The 27,162-nt window shown below is 39.6% G+C and overlaps 1 protein-coding gene and 1 non-coding gene across 2 annotated transcripts in view; one reads left to right on the forward strand and one right to left on the reverse strand.

Annotated features, from left to right (window-relative positions):
- CFH (complement factor H) overlaps positions 1 to 21,389 on the reverse strand; it is a 71,112-nt gene extending 49,723 nt beyond the window's left edge. The window contains exons 1-6 of the mRNA XM_074351591.1: positions 21,214 to 21,389; positions 9,058 to 9,243; positions 8,636 to 8,741; positions 5,039 to 5,115; positions 3,646 to 3,834; positions 2,151 to 2,321 (exon numbers count right to left, since the gene is read on the reverse strand). Coding sequence (XP_074207692.1) covers positions 2,151 to 2,321; positions 3,646 to 3,834; positions 5,039 to 5,115; positions 8,636 to 8,741; positions 9,058 to 9,243; positions 21,214 to 21,271 — 787 coding nt within the window. The 5' untranslated portion in view covers positions 21,272 to 21,389. The remainder of the gene's footprint in view (positions 1 to 2,150; positions 2,322 to 3,645; positions 3,835 to 5,038; positions 5,116 to 8,635; positions 8,742 to 9,057; positions 9,244 to 21,213) is intronic.
- A 4,785-nt stretch (positions 21,390 to 26,174) lies between these two features.
- On the forward strand, positions 26,175 to 26,325 carry LOC123614020 (small nucleolar RNA SNORA62/SNORA6 family). The gene has a single exon (XR_006721488.1). It is a non-coding gene; the product is annotated as a small nucleolar RNA SNORA62/SNORA6 family (small nucleolar RNA).
- Positions 26,326 to 27,162: the final 837 nt, after the last annotated feature.

Genomic DNA, 27,162 nt, shown 5'->3' on the forward strand with positions numbered 1-27,162 from the left:
GTGCCCTAAAGCAGACAGTCTTGAACTTTTAAGCGATGCCCTGTGACTGAGAAAATGAAAAAGAAATTCTAAAAGGAAAATGTCTTATAAATGTGGAATCTTGTGTGTGTGTGTGCGTGTGTGTGTGTGTGTTCATGTAAATAAGTCAAGTTTCAAGAGATATAAGCCTAGGAATTGTACTAACACATATGGAAAAAAATAAATTTCCCATTGCTAAAACAAATATGTTCTAAGCAAGAGTTTTAAGTAGGTAGCTAAGTGACTGTGATTATAATATGGTCATAATATATATAATATATTATAATAATTATAATTATAATATAATGCTTATATGACTTCCATGAAAAAGTCATGTTATCCTGAGTCCTATGTCCAAGTAAAATTAAATTCCTGAAGCCTTACTTTGAATTCATTGAAACATTATTCTCATATGTATCCTCAGTACAGGAGAAGAGGCCTCCTATAAAATTAGTCATTTATAAGCAATATTTTGGTGATTGGATAGATAAACTATCTAAAGCTGAAGAGGGCTCCGAAAGTAGAATATATGGCAGAGGTCAGTGCCAGAGAACGTGTGCCCTACTGTCTTTGCTCAGAAACCATGAATTTCATGAAGACAGACAGCTGGACTCCACACACCCTCAGCCTCACACAGATCTCACGTGGTTGTGTAACTGAGCAGGACGCTGTGGGGCTTCGGGGAACATACCCCTCCCCTGTATCCTCTGGTGCCCAAGAATTCATAATGTTAACCCCTGTGACACTGCCTGTTACCTTCCCAGTAACTAATCAGAGAATTGTGCACAAGCTGACAGCACACCCTGGGACTCCCCTCCCTCATCTGGGCTTTAGAAGTGCTTTGCTGAAACTCCTCGAGGGGTTTCAGCTTTCTGAGCACTAGCTCCTCCGGACTCCTTGCCGGGCACCTTATAACAAACGCTGCACTTTCCTTCACCACAACCTGGTGTCAGCAGGTGGCTTTACTGAGTGCAGGCTGGCAGACCCAAGTTTTGTTCAGTAACAGTTTCAATTGTCTTGTGTTCATTAACCTCTTTCTAAAATACTGTCTAACAATGCCAGAAAGTAAAGGTCAATCAAGGGTGCGGGAGGGTATTTCTTCCAAAGAGCTGCTCATGGGCTCAAACAAACAAACAAAAACTTTTAAGAAGAAAATCAACTCAAAAACTATCTCTAGTTTTTGTAAAAGAGGATCACCAAAGCAAGCATTATACATGTTATTATGAATCACGTGATTTAAAGTCAAGGGCTCTTAAGAGGTGAAGGCCACAGTATGGCCATACCTGTAAAAGTCGCCCTCTTAGGTCACGTGCCTCTGAGGTCATGTGGGATAACACTGTGACTTGTCTTGCTCCGCCCTCATCATAAGCTAACTCACTGCTTTTCATAAATGTTTGCAAATAACAGTTATTACCATGCTGTTGCTATATCTTCTTGCTCTTATGGTTTCTTACATTCCTCAACTAGCGGTATTGTCCCTTCCAGTCTGTGACAGCTGGAACCATCCCTTTCTGAATGAGGCGGGCTAAGGAGGACACAAAGCACCAGACACGATTCCTGGCGGGAAAAGAGCCCAGTGGAGACGGGCTTTTCGATTCTGTGTAACGTCCTTCCCTCATGAAGCCTACAAGTTAGGAGTAGTTTTCAGCACTGTCACCGCTGTCGATCCCCGTGAAGCCTCTGGGTAAAGAAATGTCCAGTTTCTTCTGTTTAATTCCATTGTCAATGAACACTCACCACATCTGGTGTTATTATAATTTAGTTTTTAAACCTAAATGCAGGGCTCTAGGAGAGCAATCTCACTGTTTGAGAAATATACACATCTGGGAATTAGGAAGCCGATTATAGTCCTGGCTCTGCTCTAGGTTTGCCTTGTGACCACAGACCAAGGATTAAACAAGCTACTGAACTTCTCTGGTCCTGTGTGTGTCTGTCTTCAGAGTGAGAGCAGCACACCAGTTGGCCTCAATATGGGCCCTGCACACATAAAGTGTGAAGATATACTGTCTTTGTAATAGTTTTTTCCTATAAACATTAATACTCCATTGTGAAACACAAATAAATTGCTTAACTATAAGGTATATATGAATTAAAACAATTGGTAAAATATGTAGAAAAAAATACAACATTACCTCTACATGAAGGAGCTGGGACCCATCCAAATTTAGTGCATACGGTGTCTCCTCTTTCACTGTATTCATACCCACGTGCACATTTATATTGCATTCGTTCTTTTGCCTTATAAATTTCCTTTGGAGATACAGGATATCCATGTGAAATGTCTGGTGGTCTGCAGGCAATTTCTAAATAAAAGGGATTAAATTCCAAAATGTGTGTTATATATTAAAGGGCTGTGTCCCAGACACTTACATAAAGATACAAATTTTGTTTCCATTAGGTAAATCAGGCAACCAAACAAAAGTCCTGTTTTGACTTGTTTGCTTGATGAATAATTTATGTTTTTTTAACCTTCATTATTGAAGGAAGTTAAAATTCTGATGTAAATTATGTTGCTAATTTAGTCGGTTTGGAGATACATTATTCCTCTTGAAATAAATAGTGACCAGTAATAGTCATCAACTGTATGTATAAAATCGAATACAGAAATAGGCTAACTGTGGTAAGTAAGTACTTTGCAAGAAGTAAACCCCATCCGCGAACCTCTAGAGTATCCAGTAACTGCTATACTGAATATAAATGTGTCTGTCATTATTGACTTAAAGAACTAATTTTGTAAGAAAGAGTTCCCAGGGAGAGGAACACTTAGCTCTGCATCTCTTTGTAGGGTAGACTAGATGAAGACAGTATAAATGATTTGAGGAATGTAGATAATGTTAAAAAATTAAATGTGGCAGAAATGTCTGCCAAACAGGTATCTGTAAAATGGAGTATGGTACTTTTAAATAAACTGAACATAATCTATTATTACAAAACCCAAAATCATCATATTGGTCATGAGGCACAGGTCAACAGTATTACAACTAAAGAAGTGCTGACTTACGACTTGGTATAGAACTTTTTTTTTTAAGACAAAGATTTGTTTAATGAATTCATTCAGTTCAGCAGTATTTATACTACACTCACAGCGCAAGTATAAAACAGGAAAATTTCCTAGAAGTGTTACTCAAAAACAGAATATCATCATGATGGATCAGTAGAAATAAATAATGAATGTTTAGTTTTTCAAATAAAAAAAAAAAAGACCTAGTCTCAAGGCCAATATTAAAACTTGTAACAGAAATCCTTAGGATTTTATTTTAGTCATAAGAATCAACTACAATTTAATTATGGTTAAGAGCATGGATCTTGGTGTCAGCTAACCTAGGTTTGAACCTTAATGACCATATATGCCATGCTAATTTTGGACATGTGATTTGATTTCTTTACACCTCGATTTCCTCAATTATAAAACAGAGGTGAAAACAGTACCTACACTGTAGTCATTTTGGATGTAAAATGAGGAACCTGGGAAGAACGCAGATCAATCCCTAGGAAATAGTGCTGCGTAAGTGCTCTGACTGTCAGTGTCTGCAGGTTCTGTAGGGCGCACGGTGTTTTGAAAAGCATACTTTCATGAGAAAAGTTAAAGTCATTCAAATAATCAAATGAACAGTACATGGATCTTACCCACACATTTCGGTTTTTCTTCACTCCACATACCACCTGTTGAGCAGTGTATTTGTTTAGGTCCATCAAGCATGTAACCTGAATTACACTCAAACTGTACCACTTGTCCAAAAGTGTATTCTTGGCTTGGTTCCTGGGCACCACTGAGAATTCCATTCTCTGGTTCCGTCACTGGTGAACACTTAGTAACTGAAAAAATAAATATAGCATTTTCTAACAGAAATTGAGGACTTTATCATGAAAAATAAGTGAATACATATATATGCTTATATATATTATGTGCATATATAATCAATAGCAAGATTGGAGGAAATAGCTTAATTTTTTTAAAGATGCATTTGATATACCTGTCAGCCAGAAATAAATTCTACTAATTAAAAAAAAATCAGTAAGTTTATTTCTAATTCTTTTCTATGGGAGTGAATGAAGAAAATTACTTTTTTGAGTTTTTGAATGATAGTTCATATTTTTTGCAGTAGCAAACAAGTGTTTCTTAAATAATTGAGAATTATAAAGTTTGGGATAATTAAAACAAAATTTCCATCTAAGTCCCACAATGATATAAAATTGTATTCCTAAAAGGCGTAAAAGCAAACCTTCTGATTATGTTTACTTCAATAAATAAATAGTCTTTAATTTTCCTTCTTCCCCTCCCCTTCCTCCTCCTCTTCCTCTCTTTCCCTTCTTCCCTCTTTCCCTGCCTCCCTCACCCACCCCCCCCCCATTGTTCCTTCTTCCTTGCTACTACTCACACCTCACCATGGACCTAGGAAACAATGATTCTTAGTGATCTCTTCTATTTGCATGATGATTAGAGATCGGAATTACTAATTCAAAACTTGGGAACAGGATGTATATTTTCTCATCTTTTATGGATCAATAAGAAAGGGCAGAGCTCTCCCTCACTTCCTGCCTCTTGTCAGGAGGACTAAGACCAGAGGAAGACTCTCCTTGTCAGGCAAGAGTGGGAAGGCGTCTAAATCACATTCTCCACTCCAGCTATTACCAGAGATCCCTGTGCTGGGGTGGTTATGTGGGGGACCGCCTTTTCATTAATAAAGCTGAAAATCTCATCTTCATTTTGATGTGATATCTGTGTTTTTTCTAGAGGTTAGAATCCAAAAGGAAAAAAAAACTTAGATTTTTTTCATCTCTTATGCTTCGAATATTAGATCAGATGAGGCTGTATTTATATTTGGTTATTGAAACACATAACACTGTGGCAATAAAAAGATTAGACATCCACTCTATACTACAGGAGAATACACAAAAATAATATGAGGAAGAAATATTTAATTATAGACTTTCAGAATATTTTAATGTAAGATATTTCAAAAAACCTGATATTTTAAGTATATGTTTTAATATCCTTGTAGATCAGTTTTGTATCTACCTTCACATACAGGAACACTGTTGCTCCATCCATTTGTTTCACATTCACGGAAATTCTGCTCACCTAGCATCTGATACCTGAAAACCAAAAATAACAGAGTTGTGAGCTAATGTGTGTTTATATGCAGTTTTAAGTGTGATACTATTCCAAATGTCCAGAAACTCCACTTCAGGGAAAATTAACAGCATATGCCTCCTTCCTTTCTTTTCTTATGAAAGGCCCTCAAGCCCTCAGGTACATGGACTTGGAATAAGCAGAATCCTTGGTTGACGACACAAGCTCATGATTGCTTCATGGGCAATGCACATTTACTTTTTCATTGAGTCAATTAATTAGTTACATTTAACAACTTAACAATCTCCATGAACCAAAAACAGAAGCTAGAAAGTGATAGTTACCAACAGCTACCGTACGCCACCTTGTGCAGTCTTACTCCAAACTACTCCTTTCCACAATTGTATTATTTTCTCGACACTCTGGACTTTTAACTTATCAAGGATAGTTCTAGCAAAAATTTCTTAGTCTGTGGTTTATTTTCAGCCCGTCTCCATCACTCCACCTCCCTCCGCGAGATTCTTTCCAGAGCGTGGTCACCGAGTCAAGTCTGCTTGTATAAGCTGCTCAGGGTCGAATTATAGTAAGTCATCAGGCCTTAAAGTTGAAAGCGCTATACTTGAAGGCAAGCTCCTTGGGGCAGGGGCAAAGTGTGCAGTCATCAACAGAGGCTTTAGATGAAGGCAAAGCATCCTTATTATAGGGGACAGCTGAAGGCAAAAAAAAAAAAAAAAAAAAGAAAAGAAAAGAAAGAAAAGAAAAAGAAAAAAGCCCAAACTTTCCCTCAAAATAATGGAAGGCATTTGATAACCACAGAACTTTGAAAAAAGGCCTTTCATAAACTTCTAAATTGTGCACACACCAATGTTTCCTTCATCTGCAAATAAGAGCTGTTCCGCCCATTACAGAAGGAACACAAACCAACTTCCTCCCTCAAAAAACACTTCCTCCTTCTCTGACTGCTGTGGGTTTGTCCCTAATTCTCTGAGGAAAGAAAACATTTCAGCAGATGAAATGGGAGTCACGGAACTTGAAGTCAAACAGGAACTCTGTGCCTCACACGCAGGCACGAAATAATTGGTTATGAAAGGTTCTTCTCTGGCGCCTCTCTTGGTTCCACCTTATAACAGAGAAAGTTAATATTTTAATGTTATAACATTATTTTCAATCTGCACCAGGGACCCATCCATTTGCTCACATCTCTTTCAGGGGTTCTGCAAAATTCTACACAAAACCGCCTAGTGTCACCGGTAAAGCCCATTCACAATTCTGGGGAGAATCCAGGTAACAAGTCAAGTCTAACCTCTTCCTTCTCCCTTTGTGCTTGGTCCAGCTTCACTGGCCCGCAGGGGGCCGCACGCAGAGCCCTCCGCCCAGGCCCTTCACACCAGAGCTCCTGGTGCAAAGCGGCGGCGCCAACGCCTCGGCGCAGGTCTTGTGTGGAAACGCCGACCCCGCCACGCAGGACACCGGGATTCAACATGGCGGAGGTGGCTGTGTGCAGAGACGCTGCTGCGCCTGCGTGCTGGGCCCTGCAGCCGCAGCCGCGCAACCCCACCCGCCCCTCCGCGACGAGGGAACAGGCAGAGCGGCCCCGCCCACAGCCTGGGGGGCGGGTCTCCCGCTCTAGAGCCCGCCCTCCCACCGCTGCTCCGTGAGGAAAGCGGCTTGCTTCTGAGCGCGATGCGCTCTGGTTCTGCTGGCTCGAAGACACCAGGCCGAAGGACCAACTCCAGACGGTTGGCCTCACCAGGGCCCGTCTGCGTGGGGGGAGGAAGGGAGAAAGAAAGACTGTCCAGACGCTGGTTTGGAGAAAAGTGAGGGCCTGTGTTTCCGCGGCTCTCGGCGGCAAAGCAGCAGGAAACCTGCGCGGAGGCCCTGCTGTCGCGGGGAGGCCGGTTCCCCACGCTGAGCGTCCTGGCAGGCGGCTGGATTCGGCCGCGCCGTGTTCAGCAGGGAGGAGGCGGACGGGACACGGGGCAGGCCTGGCAGGTTGGCCTGGCAGGTTCGCCGGCAGAAGCCGTGGGTGTAGGAAGCCCGCGCCGGCAGACCCCGCGCCTGGTCAGGAGCTCCGCACCCGCCCCGTGCTGGCCTTGTCACAGCCCGGGGACTTGCGCTTCACTGACAAGTGTCTGGTCCTGTTGAAAGCACCAGGCGGGCGGTGGAGACGCGGCTACCCAGAGTTTCTACAGGATGAGGGAGGCAGAGGTGAGCGGCTCGGAGCCGGAGCCAAGGCAGGTATGTCCGTAACCTCTTCACCAAATCATGAATCTTATTATCACTGCGACTTAGGAGATCTAGAGGAGGACGTTCACGAGTTTTGATCCCTTTTGTCAGGTCACGGTGGAGCCTGAAGGGGCCAGCCTAGCCTGGATTGAAAGGGTTATTTCAGAGGAGAAGAGTGGGGCCGACTGGACGGTTCAGGCCCAGATGGTCTTCATCTAATTGGTCACGTGTAGAAAGGTCAGCAGTGACGACTGAAGGTTGGGGTAAAAACTCTGAAAAATCTCCCTCGTGTGGTGACCAAGGAGAGACTAAGTCATAAGAACTGACACGTATCGGGCTCCGCAATACCCCAGGACTCTTCTGAGGGCTTCACGTGCGTGTCTTGTTCATCCCGCCCATCAGTCCTGTGATACGCTCGATTTGTTTCTGCTTTTATACGTGAGGACGTGGGAGTAAAAAGATTTAAAAAAAAAAATGCATACACTTATTAGGTGATAGTTTTGGAATATAAGCTTACTCCAAAGCCTGAGCTTTAAAATGTATTTGATTGTCTGAAATCAAGAAGTAAGTGAGGAAAAAATAATAAGATTCCAGCTGTAATTTCTTGATCTTATTTATATTATTTATATAGTATAAAATTGTCATGGTCCCGTTTTCTCATGTATGATGCTTTCTTCAAAATAATTTGGCCTGGCTGGGAATAACAGGAAAGAAAGAACGCTGAGGAGGTAACACAGGGTTAAGATTAGCCATGGAAACCCAGTAGGTGGTTGGAGACCACAAAGTCAATGATTATGAACATAGCAGCATTTCTGGTCCATGTGATAGGAATGATGTGAAGATTGTGGAACCTTAAAAAATAGTAGTTACTATGTCAGTGTAAAAGTCTTGTTTCTCCTAAATTTTACAGAATTTTATCTAAATAGATACCATGTATTCTAATTTTGTTACCATTCCCACTGTGCCTGCCATTGCCACCTCCCATAGTGCTCTGCACAGAGCAGAATTTAGTGAGGACTTGTTGCAGTGAATTTTTATCTAAATGCATACTACTTTCCCACCCTCCTGTAACTACAGTTTATCAGAGTAATTATAAGTCATTTTAATTTTTCGATGTTGAGGAGAGGATAATTGTACTCAAATATAATAATTGTTTTCATTACAGTTTAAATTTTCAGGGGTTGCTTGTATGTTACTTATAAAAATGCTCATAGAAAAATGTAGGAACTGTAAACATATAAATTAATACAGTTTCTATTTACTATTTCAGTTACAGATTATCTGAATTATAAACCTCTTTTTGTATTGACTACCTACCCCTCATCACACGTATAAACAACCTTTGCACCGTATTCAAACTTAGTTCCTTCTGCAAGATGGAAAGAACCAAAGCGAGTGTCTCCAGGATGTCCACAGGGCTTTTCTAAAATGAATGAAAGGGATATAATATTAGTAATTAGCATGGGGATGCAATTTACATAGGGGTTCAAGGACACAGATGTTTGATATTACATTAGACGACAGAATTGAAAATATGGAAAAGTGACAAATGGCAAAGATATCTGTATGCTATTTTTTAATTTTGGAAGATTACAGACCCTTTTTAAGAATAATGAGTATGTACTGTTTTGTATTTAAATGACAACAGTGATGAAATTAAGCCAGTATTGCTACAATATCACTCAGTATTCTCACAACTAAAATTTTTCATAGATTTCACAAATGTAGGCATTACTTACTCTGACATATCCTTGACGGATGAAGAGACACCCATTTCCCACCAATGCACGCCATGACAATACTTCCAAGGGTTCTGTATCCAGGGTGGCATTTGTATATCGCCTGAGTGCCTTCTTGGTATGTTTGTGCAGTCCAGGAACCTGACAGAATTTCTGTTTGCTTTCTTGGAGGGGGTTCTGTACAATCTAAAAAAAATTAAAACAAAATAGGTGTTTAAATAACTATTTAAATATATAATATGTTTAGGTTATTTTTGCTTAAAAAAACCTATTCAAGTCCATCCAAATGTATGTCTTAGTACATATAAAATATATATTTTACCTTACAGAAATTAAATCTACATAGATTTGTAAGAATGACTTTCCAGATAAATAGTTCTGCTTCACTCTATTATTCTTAACTGCTGCACTGCAGTCTACTGTTCTCTCATTAATTCAGAAAATATTTGTTGGGCACTATTCCAAGTTCTGAAGAAAAAACAATGAATAAGGAGACAAAGTATCTGCTCTCAAAATGTTTTCACTCTAGTGAGGAAGTTAGTTATTAAATAAATATTCAAAGAAATGTATAATGTGCATTACAGGTAGATAAATTCTATTTAGAAAAATAAAGCATGGGAAGATGATACACAATTATGTAGGAACATTCCAAATAGGGTAGAATGGGGTGGAACAGAGCAGCTCCTCCTGCAGGTTGGAAAAACAGCAGCAAATTGCATGTGGGGAGAGGGGGCTGTGGGTGCACTGCACGTTGAAAGGAATTGGAAATGGTGGGAGCAAAGAGGATGAAGTGAGTTGGGAAGGACCTGTTTTTTGCAAACGTACTGTCTCTGGCTGTTTCTTACCTGGATATGTTACCAACTCAGTGTAGACTGAAGCTCGGGGTTTGTCTGGATACAGGAATGTTAAGGAGGGAAGGAAGAACCAGACAAACTTTTGGAGGTGCATCTAATGTGAAACATTCTAAAACTTTGCAGAATCAGAGTGCTTTGCTGGAGCCGAAGTAGCTTCTTAAGGGTGGACTGAAATTTCCTATAGTCTCATGAAAAAGCCCTAGGAAGAAAAAGGGCTACTTCATGCACACAGCTGGTATCCTTATCAAGACACGTGCCACATTTGAAAGTCCCTCAGGGCGAGATTTAAAAACAGAGGTCAAAACAGCAGAGGAGCAAGATCATGCTATCCTTGAGTTTGGAACGCGGGAACAAGAAACCAGCGAGATGCTTGCTAAAAAGCTCAAGAAGGTCTCCGCCTGGACACTTTGGAAACCTGAAGTGGACTCACTCAAACGATAGGTGCAGCCTAGCCCTATCTGAACCCAGTTCCTGACTGGATCAAGAAGGAGTGCTCATGTCAGTGGTGGTAAGTAATACAAACTTTATCATCCCATTTATTTCATACAAAATGTATTGTTTTGGACAAAAATGAGGAGACACACAGAGAAGCAGAAAAATGTGATCAGAAATAAATTTACCTAGTAAAGAAATGAAATTAAATCTAAAGAAAGTAGAAAGCAGTAGATAAAAATGCTGAGAGCACGATTCACGCTGCAGATCCTCAGCGACAACCAGGGTGTCTAAGCTGCAGGTGTCTAGGCCCTTGGCGGCCCTCCACAAGGTGACCTGTGCTTGCACCAGCTCTCATCCCTTGTGCATAAAAGCACCCCCTGGGGTGGCTGAGCCCTCAGAAGCGACGACTGGGCGTCTGAAATCTTCACCAGGCGTGTGCTGTGCCGGCTGCTACACTCCCTACTCGGTGCTGCCTCCTGAAGTTGGGTACCCTTGGCACTGAGGGGGTCAGCTCTAGAGTGTGAATCTGACTGACAGTCTCAGATCAAAACCACTGGAGATGAAATGGAATAAAGTTGAATCCTTACTCTTTTCAGAAAACTGTGACTAAATATCAAAGACACAACTTTAGTGAATAAAGCAAATTGTAAAAAGAGTATACACACATTAGAATATTTTTAATATTCCATTTATGAAATTTAAAAAATTCTATTTATGAAAATATAATCTGTGCAAAATTCAAAGGAAAATTAACTGCAAAATTATTTTCCACACAATAGCACTTCTTGCAATAACAAAAGCATGAGCACTACCAAAGGGACAATATCAAAGGATAATAGATCATTTTCTTAAAAATGGCCAATAATTTAACATTACTAAAAGTCAAAGACGTGAAAATTCAATGTAAATGATATTTTTTGACAGATTTCAATAACATATAAAGGAGATGACATTCAATTTTGTAGAAAATGAAGTGATACAAATATTATGATTAAGTGAAATTAGAGGTATAAATGACTATAATCTTAATAGAAAGCAGTTTGGTGGTATTTATAAAGAATCTTAAAACTACTCATGTAAATTAGCAAATAACTTCAATCTGAAAAGAGGTATCCTAAGGCAATAATAAAAGGTCAACTGAGATATTTGTGTACCAGATGTTTATTCCCAGTATTTTTTATATTAAAATATTAATCTTATCAAATTGTGGTGCAGTCATCTGAGGAAACATTTTCTGGGTTTTAAGCATGTGTTTTGGGGAATATTTAATAATGCGGGCAAATAGTAACATGAGACCAAGGCAGGTGGTGGCATGGGCTTTCTGCCTCTAGAGAACTTGTATTAGATCAGGGATCAGAATGGTTAGATTTAAAGCTGACGTTTCAACAGCAATAGCAGAAGCCAGAAGCCGTGAACTGGTCCCTCCAGTTTGCATAAAGCAGTAACCATCTACCTGGAATTCTATTCAAAGAAATAATTTTTCAAGATTCAAGATTCTGATTAATAAAATTTGAGAGATTTTGCTATTACAGATTCCCATTAAGGGGAAAAAGACGTACTTCAGTAAAAGGAAAATGATCCCAGGCTTGTGGTTTGTGATGAGAGAAGAAACAAAGAACAAAGAAAGTAGTACAAAAGCGAGTAAATCTAACCACACGCTGACTATGAAGCAGTAAAACTGTATTGTCTTGTGTGGTTTTAAATACACACACAGTCACACACACAGACATACAGTGCATGACAATAGCGTTTAACTGGGAGAAGAGGACTTAAAATTGAGGACGTATAACTTGAAGACTCACAGTGTCCAGGGGACTGGAAATGTATGAGGCTGCTGTGATCCCTTTGATGAGGGGTCAGCTCGGCTAGCCAGCCACCCCGTCTATTTAGTCAGACACGAATCTCGACTCTGCTGGGATGGTACGTTGCTAGATAGAATCCTAAGCAATTAATTTTAAACAAGGTGATTATCCTGGATAATTTGTGTAGGGGTGATTAAGCCACTTGAATGGTTTTAAAAGCTGAGCTTGATCCAATTAAGAGAAGAAATTCATTCTTCTCTCTGACGACCTGCCCTGTGGCCTTTGGACCTGCTCATCATCACTGCCTTAGACAGTCTCTTGCCTTGTGATACATCTTTCTTCCGATAGGCAGGTAGGTAGACAGATAGGCAGATAGATAAATAGATAAATACATGATAAACTTTTACTGACTATGTTTCCCTGATGGAACTCTAATAAATTAAACTTTGATAAGAAGGCATGTTTTAATTTCTAAACTAATTGTCAAAATTATAGAAGCATAATTGAAATTAAAAACTTCCAGTCTACTTGACAGGAAAAGATTAAATAACAAAATATAACTCAATCAAAGGATAATGAGCTCAGCGAGGAAAGAATATGGCAAAGGGGATTGAGTATTAGATTTTAATTCAAACATGTCAGTTATTTTGTTGTACAGGAGCAGATTAAATGCTTCAGTTCAAGTCAGTGGTTTTTACTAAATTAGTATCTGTCTGCACTCCCATGTTCATTGCAGCGTTACTCAGAATAGCCAAAGTATGGGCACCACCTAGGTGCCCCTGGGAGGTTGAATGGATAAACAAAATGCTGTATATACATACAATGGAAAGTTATTCACCCATGAAAAGAAGGAAAATTTTGCCTTTTGCTACAGCATGGATGAATCTTGAGGGTATTATGCTAAGTGAAATAAGTAAGTCAGACAGAGACAGTTAAAACCTGTATGGTATCACTTATATGTGGGGGTGGGGAAAGAATAATGGGTAAAAGACTTGAATGGTCTAAAAAGAAAACCAAGTGATCAATAAATTTATGAAAAATTGTTCAAACTGCAGGTGAAAATTAAAGTCATAATAAACCATGAATAAAATAACATGACTGGCAAAAATTTTTAATGTCAAAAACTCCCACCACTTGGGAAGAACATGGAGCCTTACGTACTGCTGATGGGAGGGAAAACTGGAACCCTCACAACAGAAAGGAGCTTAGCAACTCATAGTGAAGTTGAAGATACGCATTGTTTATCAGCCAGCAGTTTTAGTCCTAGGAACGCAGCCTGGAGAAACTCATGCACACGGTGAACTAGGTTTCATGTATGGTAATATTTTACAGTCAAGTGTGATCTTTATCATAGTTAAAAATGGAAATGACTCCAGTGGCTACCAACAGTTGGATGGATTCAAATTTAGAGTACGTCTATGCAGTGGAGTAGTACACCAGTGCCACAACATGACACGAAAACAAATAATGATCACAGGAAGTAAAAAGGCACAAAGGTACGCCAAATACGACAAAATTATTTCTTCTATAACAAATTCGGTATATAACAGGGATGTGTACACACACTGTGAAGCTATGAAGAAAGAGCAAAAATATAATTACCATAAATATTAAGATGATGTTTTCTTCTAGGTGGAAGGGGTACTGGCCTAGAAAAAACCCATGGGGATATGGGGACACTGGGAATGTTCCACCCCTTGGTATGGGTAATCATAATTATTTTTAATCCAGTTCATGCATACTTTTTTCACTCATATTTCACAATAAAGACATTAAAATAATAGAATCTGCATATACTATATGATTCTTTATTTTATTTTATTGAGTTACAGTCAGTTTACAATGTTGTGTCCATTTCCAGTGTAGAGCACAATTTTTCAGTCATACGTGAACATACATATATTCATTGTCACATTCTTTTTCACCATGAGCTACCACAAGATCTTGTATATATTTCCCTGTGCTATTCAGTATAAACTTGTTTATCTATTCTATATATACTTGTCAGTATCTACAAATTTCGAATTCCCAGTCTGTCCCTTCCCATCCCCCTCCCCCCGGCAACCACACGTCTGTGAGTCTGTTTCTGTTTTTTATTTAAGTTCATTTGTCTTTTTTTTTTTTTTTTTTTTAGATTCCACATATGAGCGATCTCATATAGTATTTTTCTTTCTCTTTCTGGCTTACTTCACTTAGAATGACATTCTCCAGGGACACCCATGTTGCTGCAAATGGTGTTATGTTGTCTGTTTTTATGGCTGAATAGTGTTCCATGGTATAAATATACCACATCTTCTTTACCCAGTCAGCTGTTGATGGCCATTTAGGTTGTTTCCCTGTCTTGGCTATTGTAAGTAGTGCTGCTATGAACATTGGGGTGCAGGTGTCTTTTTCAAGTAGGGTTCCTTCTGGATATATGCCCAGGAGCATGATTCCTGGGTCATATGGTAAGTCTATTCCTAATCTTTTGAGGAATCTCCATACTGTTTTCCACAGTGGCTGCACCAAACTGCATTCCCACCAGCAGTGAAGGAGGGTTCCCTTTTCTCCACAGCCTCTCCAGCATTTATCATTCATGGACTTTTGAATGATGGCCATTCTAACTGGTGTGAGGTGATACCTCGTTGTAGTTTTGATTTGCATTTCTCTGATATTTAGTGATGTTGAGCATTTTTTCATGTGCCTATTGATCATTCATATGTCTTCATTGGAGAAAACATAGGAAAAACATTATCTCACATACATCTCAGCAATGTTCTCCTAGGGCAGTCTACCCAAGCAATAGAAATAAAAGCAAGAATGAACAAATGGGACCTAATTAAACTTACGAGCTTCTGCACAGCTAAGGGAACCATAAGCAAAACAAAACGGCAGCCTATGGAAAATTTTTGCAAAAGTGAAACTGACAAAGGCTTGATCTCCAGAATATATAAGCAGCTCATATGACTTAATAAGAAAAAAACAAACAACCCAATCCAAAAATGGGCAGAAGACCTATATGATTCTTAATTTCCAAAAAAGTAATTCATTAACAAAATGACATAGAGAAGAATACGCAAAATGAATGACAAAGCTCAAGCCTACTGTTTGTAATTGCTAATGTTTTTAATACTGCTTGCTGCTTAATTTAGATATAACTACTCTTGATACGAGGACAATTTCATCAGTAGACCCTCAACACATTACTTTCAAAATGGTGAATTCAAAGATACTTCTCACCATATATATATTTATTGATATTGTTTTCATTGCTAAACTGCTTGGGTTTGTAATGATGGTTTAACTTTCTATTCTAGAACTTCTTTTATAAAGGAAAGGGAAAAATTAATCAACAGAGTGGGATCCCATTATGGAATATATCCATTACAAAAACTTTCTACAGCATTCCGTAGAACAGAAGGCTCCACGTGCAACTTCATTTTTACGTAATAAATAACACTTGTGTGGGCTTTCATATGCGCTCTTCGATGTTTTTGCAAACGTTTAGTTTAGCACACTTGTTAGGAAACTGCAATCAATGATTCCGCACTAGTTTTGATTTCTAAAATTTAAGTAAACATACTTTCCCTCCACTAGATGGTGCTAACAACCTATCATAAATCAACACAAACCACCTGAGCCTCTTCCTACCCACCCCTGAGGGAAACCCCCCCCCCCAAATCCCAAAACCAAAGCCGGAGTTTTGGTTTCGTTTTTTCAAGTTAATGTTCATGTTTTTAAATGGAAAGTTCGTGTTTAATTACAGGCTAATATGTGTGTTTCCCATTTTCGAAATTCAGATCCACTGCAGGGCGTTTTGGTTACTAGAAAAAAAGGTGAGTTAAATTTCAAATGTAGATGCCAACATTGTGAGTGGAAAACTACTTTTCACTAATATATTAACATTTTGATAAACTTAATTACTCTCCTATCATTAAACTACTGCAAGGAAAAAGTAATAAAAATTTTCGTATCACTTAATTTATTCGAGTTAAATGGTTTTTATTAAAGTAATGAATGTGTTCACCGGAAGAGCAGTATGTCTATCCCTCTTTAATTGCTCTTAATGACCAGACATAAAAGTCAAGGATGCATCTCTTTCATAGACTCTCCCTACCAGCTTCTCACAGGATGTACTCCGTGTATACAGATTCACTAGCTAGAAAGAGTTCTCGTATTGATTACACTTTTTACTTCAAATGATATTTAAAACTCTGGTGTTTTTTTCTGTAAACTTTAAATGGCATCTCTTGACCCCGTAAGAAAAAGATGTTATCTCCTCTTACTCCATTTTTCCATCTTTCCACTGCCATCTTCACAACCTTAGTTCTGAGCTCCTCATCCGTCAGCTTTGCTGTGAGTCAACCTGCTAACGGGTCTCCGGGCGCCCCCTCTCCCACTCGCCGCGGAGCTACAGCGGTTTCTGCAAATTTGGCCGCGCCGCTCCTGGGATTCCAGTTCTTCTGTCACTTCTCCTCAGACGACTCCACCCCGAGGCCTGGGCGCCGTGTTCGGCTCCTGCTGTTCTCTCTGATCTTGGCTTGTCACCCCACCCTTTACTCACTGTGCCAAAGCCGCCCTGGTTTCATTGTTGGTTTATATTTGGTTAAGCATCTCCAGCGTACTTTTTTCCCCTGAAGCCTTTTGCACACATTGTTTATTTTCTCCTCCTCGAACGCTTTTACCGTCAACTTTTGGTGGCTGGCTTTGTCTCATCTTTCAGGCTCTATCCCAATGTCTCCTCCTCCAGGTGACCTGCTTATCTCTCGGCTCCGAGGCCAGCCAGGCTACGACTCCGTCTCCACCACCCGTCTCTGCTCTCTTCCCTCGGCCCCTGCTTTGCTGCCTTTATAATGATCCACCATCACGTTTGTGTTTGCTACAATGTCATCTGTCCTCCCATCAAAATGTAACCTCCCCCAGCACAAGGCCCCTCACGACAATCTTGGGGGTACGTATGAAAAGAGAAAGGGAAGAGAAGCAACACACACTCTACCCAACTTCGCCTGAAACACTTAGGCGACTTCAGCTGGTTAAAGAATTAGAAATACAGGAGATGCCCTGAGTCCTCCGGTTTTACAGAACCACTTTTTGTCCTTCGTGCGCACTTGAATCTCCTCCTTGTCATCCCCATGTGGCTAAATCCTGGTCAGCCTTCAGAGCCTGCCCAGGATGTCTTCACAGCCCTGACGTGTTTCTCTCTCTTCACTGCACCTCTCACAGACCAGCTCGTCAACCCCACTCAGCTCCATCCTTTCACTCCAGTTTGAGTTTCTTGCCTCCCCTATAGCATTTTTGTTTATCGCCATCAAAATGCTTTATATGATAAAATACAATATATTATTAAAATACAAGAATCATCCCTTTTGCTTTGCCTCCTAAGTGACCTCCTTTTGGAAAGTGCTTGACATGGTACCTGGCACGTAGTCACTCAAAAAGGCGATCACTGAATGGACGGATAAATGAGTGTGTGAACAGAAGAGCGTGATGCTGTCTCGGAGCCTTTCCACTGTACTGGGAGATTATGGGTAACCTGGGGTGGGGGGCAGAGTAGACGGTGGCAAATGTAACAGATAAGAGAAGACGTGGGGATGCATGTTGAGTGCACTTCTGTCGCATGAACCCAAGAAACTCTAACGCCTGTAATTCCATCCTACATCTTCTCTGTGTGTCCTAAGTTTGAATTTACGTTATGCTTTTTGAAGTCAGGAATCAATTTAGCTTAAAAAAAACTTTGGGTAACTTTTGAAGGAACATTTCTACAATCACTTTTCTATCTATTACATTTCTGGTAACAAGGTTTATGAGAAACTTGTCTCTCTGAGTTAAAATGTCAAGACAAATCAAGTGTCCTGTCAAATCTTTTTTCCCCTTTCGTTTTATTGTTTTTGAGATTTTCTTCCCTGTTGCATTAGCTTACTTTCTCTGAGCCATTTCTATAATATTTCCTTATAACCTTAAGCTAAAATGTAATGCTTTATTTTTTCAATGACATCATGTCCTTTTTGTGCATTGTGTTCTGAGACTGGGTAAAGCTGTTAAGAAATGGGTAAAGGCACATTAGTTAAGTGAGCGTGGGACAGACAGGTTGGCAGAATTCCAGGGGTGGGCAGGTGTGTGGGTTGAGAAGGAGGAGGAGGCAGGGCTGGGAAGAAGGAAACGTGGCAGAGGCAGTGGGGCAGTCCCGGGCCGAGAGGGTACACATGGGTCACCTTAGGCTGGAGCTCGCAACCAGAGGCCAAACGTGAAGCACCCTTCCTAACCTGTGCCTCCACTTAGACCTGAAAGCTTCCTTCACGCTAAGGGGAGTTGTAGCAGTACTTAGATAATTTAGTTCTGGCTTAAAATCCTGTGCGGGCGAGAATAGCAAATGCACTCTCAGGGTGCCTAAGCTTCCAGTCCGCAAGGCTCTCCCTCTCCTGACATTCCTGTGGGCATCTTCTCAAAGCGCCCGCTAGACCCCTTCATCCGTCGGCTCTTCCTTCCTGGGAAAACCTCATCTTCCGGGGTCCTTACCTCCTCCTCATTCATGTCTGCCTTTCCCCACCAAAACTGTTGCAGAAAACTTACCAGCATGTAATAATTCACAGTAAATTGTGGTGAATCATAATAAATTTAACTATCCCAAAGCATTTATTCCAAGTATTTGCCATGCCACATACACTTCAGACTGGTTGAATTTATAGTGTTATGCACATGTGAGACATTGTAGGAGAGAAGATACTGAAGATAATTGGGCCACTGGTCCACTTTAAATCACACCATGCAGATCAACATCCATTCTACTATCTCAGAAAATAGGGTTTTTGGTGTTTTTTTTTTTTTTTTTTTTGGAGAGGAGGGGATTCTTATTTATCACACTAGAGTTGAAACATAGAATTCAGAATTGTAGACCACTATCACAAGTTTTCTGGATTAGGCAACTAGACATAACATTCACATCTATCCTTATAAAAGAGTCCTTTTTATTAATTTGTAATTAATTCTTACGAACATAATATCAATTCTTCTTTTTGTACTAGATTTAACTCAAATTCAAAACCATGTATAAAAAAATAAATTCTTCTCTCTCTGTCAGAATAGAATCTCTCTTTGATATGTAACATATTTCAGGTCCCGAAAGAACATTTTTGCCCTTTAAACCTCCAGAATTAGGAAACACACATCTCTCCAAACAACAGAGCCAGCGTGTATTTGAACATGTTTCAGTTGAGTTTTAATTTATTTACTTTGATCAGCCTGAAATTTCTGAGCCATGGTTAATTTCAAAGAGTATACACTTTTTGGACTTTAAATCTAAAAGCTTGTCTTGCAAAGCTTGGTGACAGGATATTCCAGACAGCAGAAACTATGCAGCATTACTGAAGAACTGTTATTCTAAACTTTGTAAACCTGACCAAATTCTTAGTAGCCTGGGGTGACTCTCCAGCCGTAACCTTCCACAAGGAAACAGCTGAGGTTTCTGCACGAGTAAGGATGTAAATGCAGACAAACTACTGCATTTACAAGGTACTACTTGGTCTCCAATATCTTTTTTAAAAAGTGGGGAAAATAGAAAATTGAGCTTATAAATTCTTCCTCTTGGCTCTGAGCCTTTTTAAGTAGTGAATAATATTTTGTGAGGAACGTTCACTCTTAACAGGACAGGGACCATTTATGAAATGCCAAAGCGCTGGATCTGGTGGAGTAAAGCAGATTGTGACAGTATACACAACTGTCTTTTCTCAGTTCCTCAACTTAGCATTCAGCACTTAATTTAGTATTTCTCAATACTCAGTTTGTGTTCCACATCTCTTTCTACGTGGGAGACAAAAACAGAGGCAGAGGCTGATGTCTGCGTGGGTGTCATTAAGGATCAAGGCCACTGCGTTGAGTGTGATTTCTGTTAGGGCGAGCGAGGCTGATGAAATTGACGTTTCAACTAAGTTTCAGAAACATTTGGCAAACAAGGAATAAAACCAGTCCTATATCCACTGAAAGTTCACGTAATTTTTCTCTACTAGTTTGTGCCACATGTGCGCTTTTGTGAAAATCATGAGGCTAATCACCTCAGCATTCTTTTAGATACAAAAGCTGTACTTTATCTAAGAAATGGGTATATAAACAAGTGAAATGAGTCCATTGGAATCGCTTAGGTAAGCAAGGCATTTAAATCACTGTTATTTAATTTTTACCATGTTTGTAGCACCCAATTTTAATAGTATTTCAGATTCTGCTTTGTCATCAGTTTAAACAGTTTATTTAAACTTGGCATCAAGTCTCATCAATTCTAGCTCACCAATGAGCTAGAAACAACAAATCGTCCGTACATGACAAATGCAGTCTATGTAAAATCTCAGCAAAGAATATGCAAATTGTGAAGCACTAAAAGTATTCCTCTTAAGGAAGAGACAAAACCACTCGTGTAAAGTAAAAGATGTTTGCTATGATTGGTAACATTAACATTATTCTAGAACGCTTTGCCAATGCAATCATATTTTGGTATATTATGTTGTGATATTAGTTATTATTAGTTGTAATATTTTTGTGGTTAGAGAAATGACTGTATACTTGGTTTAAAAAGTGGTTGGATATAAGATTTACAAGGTAAATATCAAGCAATAGCATATTAGCATGCATAACTAAAAAAAGACTATCTTTCAAAAAGTATTAAGCATATTTGAGAAAACCTAAAATATTACTAAATATGCAACTTAAAAAAGGTATGTCTTTATTTTTAGACTGAAAGGCCCTCAAGGGAAGAGGTTTTGTTTTATTTGCTAATATTCCTGACTGATTAGAGGCTGATTTCAAATAAGCATTCAATCAAAATTTGGTGACTAAGTGAAAAATGTTGGGATTTTATGAATGACAAAGTTTTAAAAAGTCAATCGAATATCTCTCACATAATTAGTTACCTATCATGAACTAGGAAACCAAATTTCCTCCGAGAATTAACATTTTCAGCTTTCAAGAGAAAGCCTCTTACACATTAAGCTACAGAACGGTAATTATACCACTTTTTTTAGACCAAGTTTTTATTACCACTGTGAAAAGCATGTTAGCAAATGTTTTGCAATATAGGAAAAAAACCTTTTTACTCTTACCTTCTGCAACACAAGCAGCCCATAACATAAGCCACACAATCTTTGCTGGAAATCTCATTTTGAGGGTCCTTCAGGGGTACATGTAGGGGTTGACGTGCTCACACTGTGTCAGGCTCTCCTCTGCTGAAAACTGTGAGAAGTACGGGAAACTACTTGCTCCAAAAGGAAGTTGAAACACAGCTTGGGAATTAAAGGGGTTGCTGGATGCTCCGCCCATCAGAAAGTCCTGCATAGTAAAAGAAAAAAAATCGGCCAGGAGCCCAGAGTTTGAGCCGATTCTCCCTTCACTCCCAGGGAAAGTGAATGCTGCCCTTGATTTGTTTTTATAAACTCAGGCATGTTCTTCATTGGAAACATTCGGGTTCTAAGAAGGTGTACATAACTGGCAATAGCCTCTTTCATAAACCCTCCAATTACTCAAACCCCGTTCAGATCTATTGTGTGTAAACCTCAGAAGATTAAAAAGAAAATAACAGCTCTTTTAAAAATCATTGACAGAACTCGAGGTTAGGAAATACCTTCACAATCAAGACCCAGATGGCAGGGACAGACTTTGCCAAGAATGCAGTGCAGGCTGACCCGGGGGCCTGCTTTCCCTGCAGCTCGTGAAGTTAGTCTTCTAAGGACTAGTTATGTAGGTGTGTGACGCAACAGGCTCGCTCTCCTTAGGCATGAATGAGCTTAATAATTCAAAAATCAAGCAATCGAAATGCTGAATTTTTTAAACTTTGCACTGGAATGTAATATGCACAGGGAGATGGTAAGCAAATGCTTTGCTGGGTATGGAGAAAGTGAAGACGCACATGCAGGGACCCCCAAGGTCAAGAACACGCCTCAGCCCCTCCTTGCCACTCCCCCACCACACACAGGTGACCACCCTCCTCATCTCTGAGAACAGGGAATAGATTTGCCTGAGTCTGTACTTTATATGCATTGAATAATAAGATAGTTACTCTTTTGTGCTTGGAGCATTCCTCCAAAAACTGTATTTGGATTATTCAATCACACTGTTGGCTGTTGCTGCAGATTGTTAACTCCTATTGCTGTTTAATATTTAGTTATCTGAATAGACCACACTTTATTTACCTATGTGTCTGTCAGTGGGCATCTGGGTGGATTCTAGTTCAGAGGTGGTGTGCATGGTGCTGCTCTGACCATCACAGCATAGCAATCACGAGGTTTTCTGTAAACACATGTCCTCAATTCTGACCAGTACCTCCCCAGGAGTGGAATATGAATGAGGACATAACATATGAATATGTTTAGGTGGAATAGGTAACATCAGGCACTTTTCTAAAAGGATTTCACTAATGGACACTCCCATCAGCAAGTGCATAAGTTACTCCAAACCCTCAACACACTGCTTTTGTTCTATCTTTGTAATTTTAGCCTTTCTCGTGAGCATAGGACAGTAATTCTCTGTGGTTTTAATATGCGTGTTCCTAATGAGGAATGCAGTTGTGAGACTTTCATGCGACAATCGGCCATTTAGCTGAGCTGCAGGACATTTAAGCAACTTCCTCGAAGTCACAGGACATTGCTAGAACCAGGTATGAAACCCAGTGATCTGAGTCCCTGATCTTACTTTTAATGTGTACAGATCTGCCTCTCAAATGATTTGCTTCCTATGCTATTAAATTCATATAAATTCAATTGTCAGTAACTCCTTTAGTATGGAGACAGTCATCAGAAGAGTAAAATTTTAAGTGGATGGTTCACTTCTCTTTGATGCCTCCTAAGGATGAAAGTTTGCTCCTCTCCTGCACGATATTTTAACATCAATAAAGATACCACAACACTTATGCTCCACATTGAGGACACAGAGAGCAAACTGGTTTGCAATATCATAATTCAAAAAGTCTTTAATATTAATCACAGCATAAATCTTGTAGTCCATTATAACAAAAAGAATTTGACATCAATCCCCAAAATTTATAGGACATTGTAAACCATGAGTTGTGAGCCTGGAAGGACTCTTCTAGTACTTCAGTAACAAGTAAAAAATTTAAATCAAACATGCTAAAGGAAAGAAAGGTTGAAAGCTCAAGAATATTTATAGCAATTTTTAAAAACCCAGAATCCAACAAGTTAAAATTCATAATGTCTGGTAACTGACCCAAAATCATCAGGCATGCAAAGAAGCAGGGATATACAACCCATAATAAAGAGAAAAAATCAATTAATTGACACTGACTCAGAACAGACATCGATGTTAGATTAAAAAGACAAGGACATTATAACAAGTATTATTACTATATTCTGTGTGTTCAAAAAGTTAAAAGTGGAAACATAGAAGCTATGAAAAAGCCCAGAGATGAAAACTACGATGAGTGGATGAAAATTCTACTGGATGGGATTACAGGGACTGGACATCACAGAAGAACGTGCTAGTGCACTTGAAGAAATAGCGATAGAAGCTATCCAAAGAAACACAAAAACAAAAGAGAAATTAAAAAAGAAAGAACAGAGCATCAGTGAGAGGTAGCACACATTCAGACTTGAAGAGGAGGAGGAGGGACATAAAAATTGTTTGAAGACAGAAAGTCTTAAGAATTTTTCAAATTTGATAAACTCACAATTCCAGGAAGCCCAATGAATCCCAGGAATAAGAAGCCTGAAGCAAGCGACACCAAGGTGCATCATAACCAAGCGACTCAAAATCGGTGATAAACAGAAGACGTTAAAAGCAGCCAGAGAACAACAGACACATTACATACAGGAGCTAAGGATGACAGAGATTTCTCGTTGGAAATAGTGCAGGTGAGAAGACAGCATTCTTAAGGACTGAAAAGAAAAGGCTGTCAACTTGGAATTCTATATTCAGTAAGAAATCTACATAGAAACGAAGTGAAGAGAAGGACGTCTCAGATACACAGAAGCTGGAAGAATTCCTCACCAGCGGCTCCACACTGCAAGGCATGTTAAACGAAGAACTCAGGCAGAAGGAAAACGATACTATGTGAAAACACAAATCTCTACAGTGGGAAAAAGAGCATAGGAAATGGAAATTGTGGCTACATTGTTTATTGTATGTAAATAATTCCTCAATAAAGCTTTTTAAAACAATCAGTTCTGTAGTCTCACATTCATCTTTCAAGTACTTGACGGTCATGTGGCTGTTAGGTTGGACCGCACAGGTACAGAACATTTCCGTCATCACGGCAAGTTCTGTTGCACGGTGCTGCCTAAACGAGATAGTGGTCCACACGCAGGGCCCGTGATGCTCACAAAAAAGGTCTGAGAAAGAAGGCAGTGCTTTCCATAGGCAGACCCTGAAATACATTCCAAAGAGGAGGATATGAAACCATATCATAAACTCTTAACAATACACCTAAAGGGTTCATCTGATAGATAAGCCAATCTAATGTATTTTTAATGGTCACAGATATAAGTAGTATCCTTCTTACAGGAAGATCCAGTCATCTTGTACTTGTGGGATTTTTATTTTTTCAGTTGTTATGGTTTGGACTTTTCTATCTGTGACCACCCCCCCCACCCCCCGCAACCACCGCCTCTTTGACTGCGAGCACCACCACTGTCGCCAAAGCAGGTGAGAGTTGCAAGAAACGAGAGAACAATTGTGAGGAGCTCGTTATCCTTTCTCTAATTAATGTAAACCAAGAATAGCTCGTCATTTTCTGTCACGGTTCCTGATTGGAGGTTGAACTTTTCTCCCCTTACTGACACAGATGTGTAATGCTCTTCTTCTTTCCTGACAGAAAGAGCTTAAAACATCCTGACACACTGCCTTGTCATCGTTCCTCCTTGATCTCACGAAACACAATGTACAAGTTATGCTGTATAAGCACGGCCTTAGGTAAAGGTCGTCTTTCAGATTTATTTTAGAATCGCTCCTCGGAGAAGCCCTGACATCCTGGGGCCCCCCTCCCACTCCTTAGGAGGCCAGCACCTTTACCTCTTCCCAAGGGACGTGCTAGCACCGTCCAATTTCATAATTTGCATTGAAGTGAAGAACAGTGACTCTGGATTTTGTTTAATTCTAGTTGTAGTGAAGTGAAATCACAACGGCCTCAATTCCTATTTATTGCACTTATTTCATTAGGTGCATTTTTAAAACTGAATTGCAAGCTCTTTAAAATAATTCAACCCTTCAGAGGAAAAAGAACAAAAAAAGTTGCCATCTCCTTGGCAACTTCCTCAGGCATATGGAGCACATGCAGGAAGCTTTACAAGCCTTCAGAGAAAATCGGCCCTCCCGTCCCTGCTGCACTGGCAGCCTCCTCTAAGGTGTCCCCCACCCCCCACCGGTTCCCAGGCGTTTACCATAGGGTACAACACGCAGCATAACTGCACGATTCTGAGTCTCTTCTAGAAACCTGTGAGCAAAGCCCCTCACTGACACCGCTTCAACCTTCCAGACTCTCCTGATCTACCAATAATTGCTGATTGATGATTAATTTTTGTGTGTCAGTGCTGTATTCAAGGTACTACATACTTTAATTCCCTCGGAATCTTTATGAGATAGCACTACCGTTCCCTTTTTACACACGGGGAAGCTGAATTTCAGAGAGGGTTAAGCGGCTTATTTTAAGTCTGTTAGAACCCAGGCTGTCTAGTCCCACAGGTGATCATGTAAACGCTAGGCTCACCACCTTTCTGACCCCAAGTGTGTATTATTTCCAGAATTCATCATCAACTTTCCCTCTGGACAGAGGAAACTCTTAGAATTGGTCTTTTTCCAGTCTCTAATGAGGACTCACAGGAATACAATGCAGTGTTTTGTGTAACGATACTAAGCTGCATCTTGGTAGATTATGTTTTTTTGCAAGCTATCCTTCTAAAAATATCTAATAAATTATGTGCTGCAAGATGGAAAGACTCATTTCTTGGGGAAAATAAAATTAGTCTTGCCAATGATGCATAGCTAAATGTAAACAGTCAGGAATCCAGTTAATATAACCAGTTAGGTCAGCTTATATGTCATCGTTTAAGTGAAATTCACTGCAGTGTTGGAGCTTGGAGCTGAGGCCACTGGTTGGCCGATGAACCCACAAACGTAGGGAGTGTGCTACACGGGGCCGAGTGTTTCATAAATACCACAAGGGTCTCTGGCCCCACGAGTGGAGTTTGATAGTAGTACTTACTACAAGTAAAAGTCAATCAATCATTCAATCAATGAAATTCAAATATAAAATGTTACCTGAGTGTTCATAATTGTTTAAATCCTGACATGTATCAACAATCAAAAGGAATAAAATGTATGTAAAATCACACTGGGTTCATGACCAGCTTTTACTAGATATATAAAAGTATAAGGTTTTATTCATTTCATATCAAAAACAACATGGTTGCTGGTTCCACTGTTAATGTTTTTATGCTATTGAGAAATTCTATTAATTATTAATCATTATGTTTTAATGGCATTCCTATTTAATGTCACCGGCAAAACAGCAAAAAGACATGATTGTAAAACATAACCTTTTTTCTTTCAGCTCTTCTAAGAGAATAAAATTCCATACCAAACAGTACTTCTGAAAAAAAAGTTTAAAGTAATCGCCTCCAAAATTTTATTTTATGGTAACACTGTAATTTGAAAATTAACTCATAACACAGTTTCAGTAAACCAAAAGATGGCACATTCTCTTCGCTCCTTGGGAGCCTCCTTAAACAGTACACCAGGTTTTATTTTCCTCTGTCAGGAAAATGAGTAGAAATAAATTTAAATGCAAAGATTTTGAAGATCTCTTTAAACTGCATATAAAATCTATTTTTAATTGTTCACAGGCGAAAATAGTCAGTTCTTGAAGACTGCAGTGCTAGGGTATTACATGTAAAAATGACAGAATGACTGAATAAAACAGTCAATTGGACCTGTCTCATTTGTTATCTTTAGTCCTGTCTCCGTACTGGTCCACACTCAGGCTTATTGTAATGACCTATTTTGTGGACACAAGAGTACGAATGACTATTCTGATATTGACATCTTAA

This window comes from Camelus bactrianus, chromosome 23 (assembly GCF_048773025.1).
Source record: "Camelus bactrianus isolate YW-2024 breed Bactrian camel chromosome 23, ASM4877302v1, whole genome shotgun sequence".
In the NCBI taxonomy this organism is placed as follows: domain Eukaryota; kingdom Metazoa; phylum Chordata; class Mammalia; order Artiodactyla; family Camelidae; genus Camelus; species Camelus bactrianus.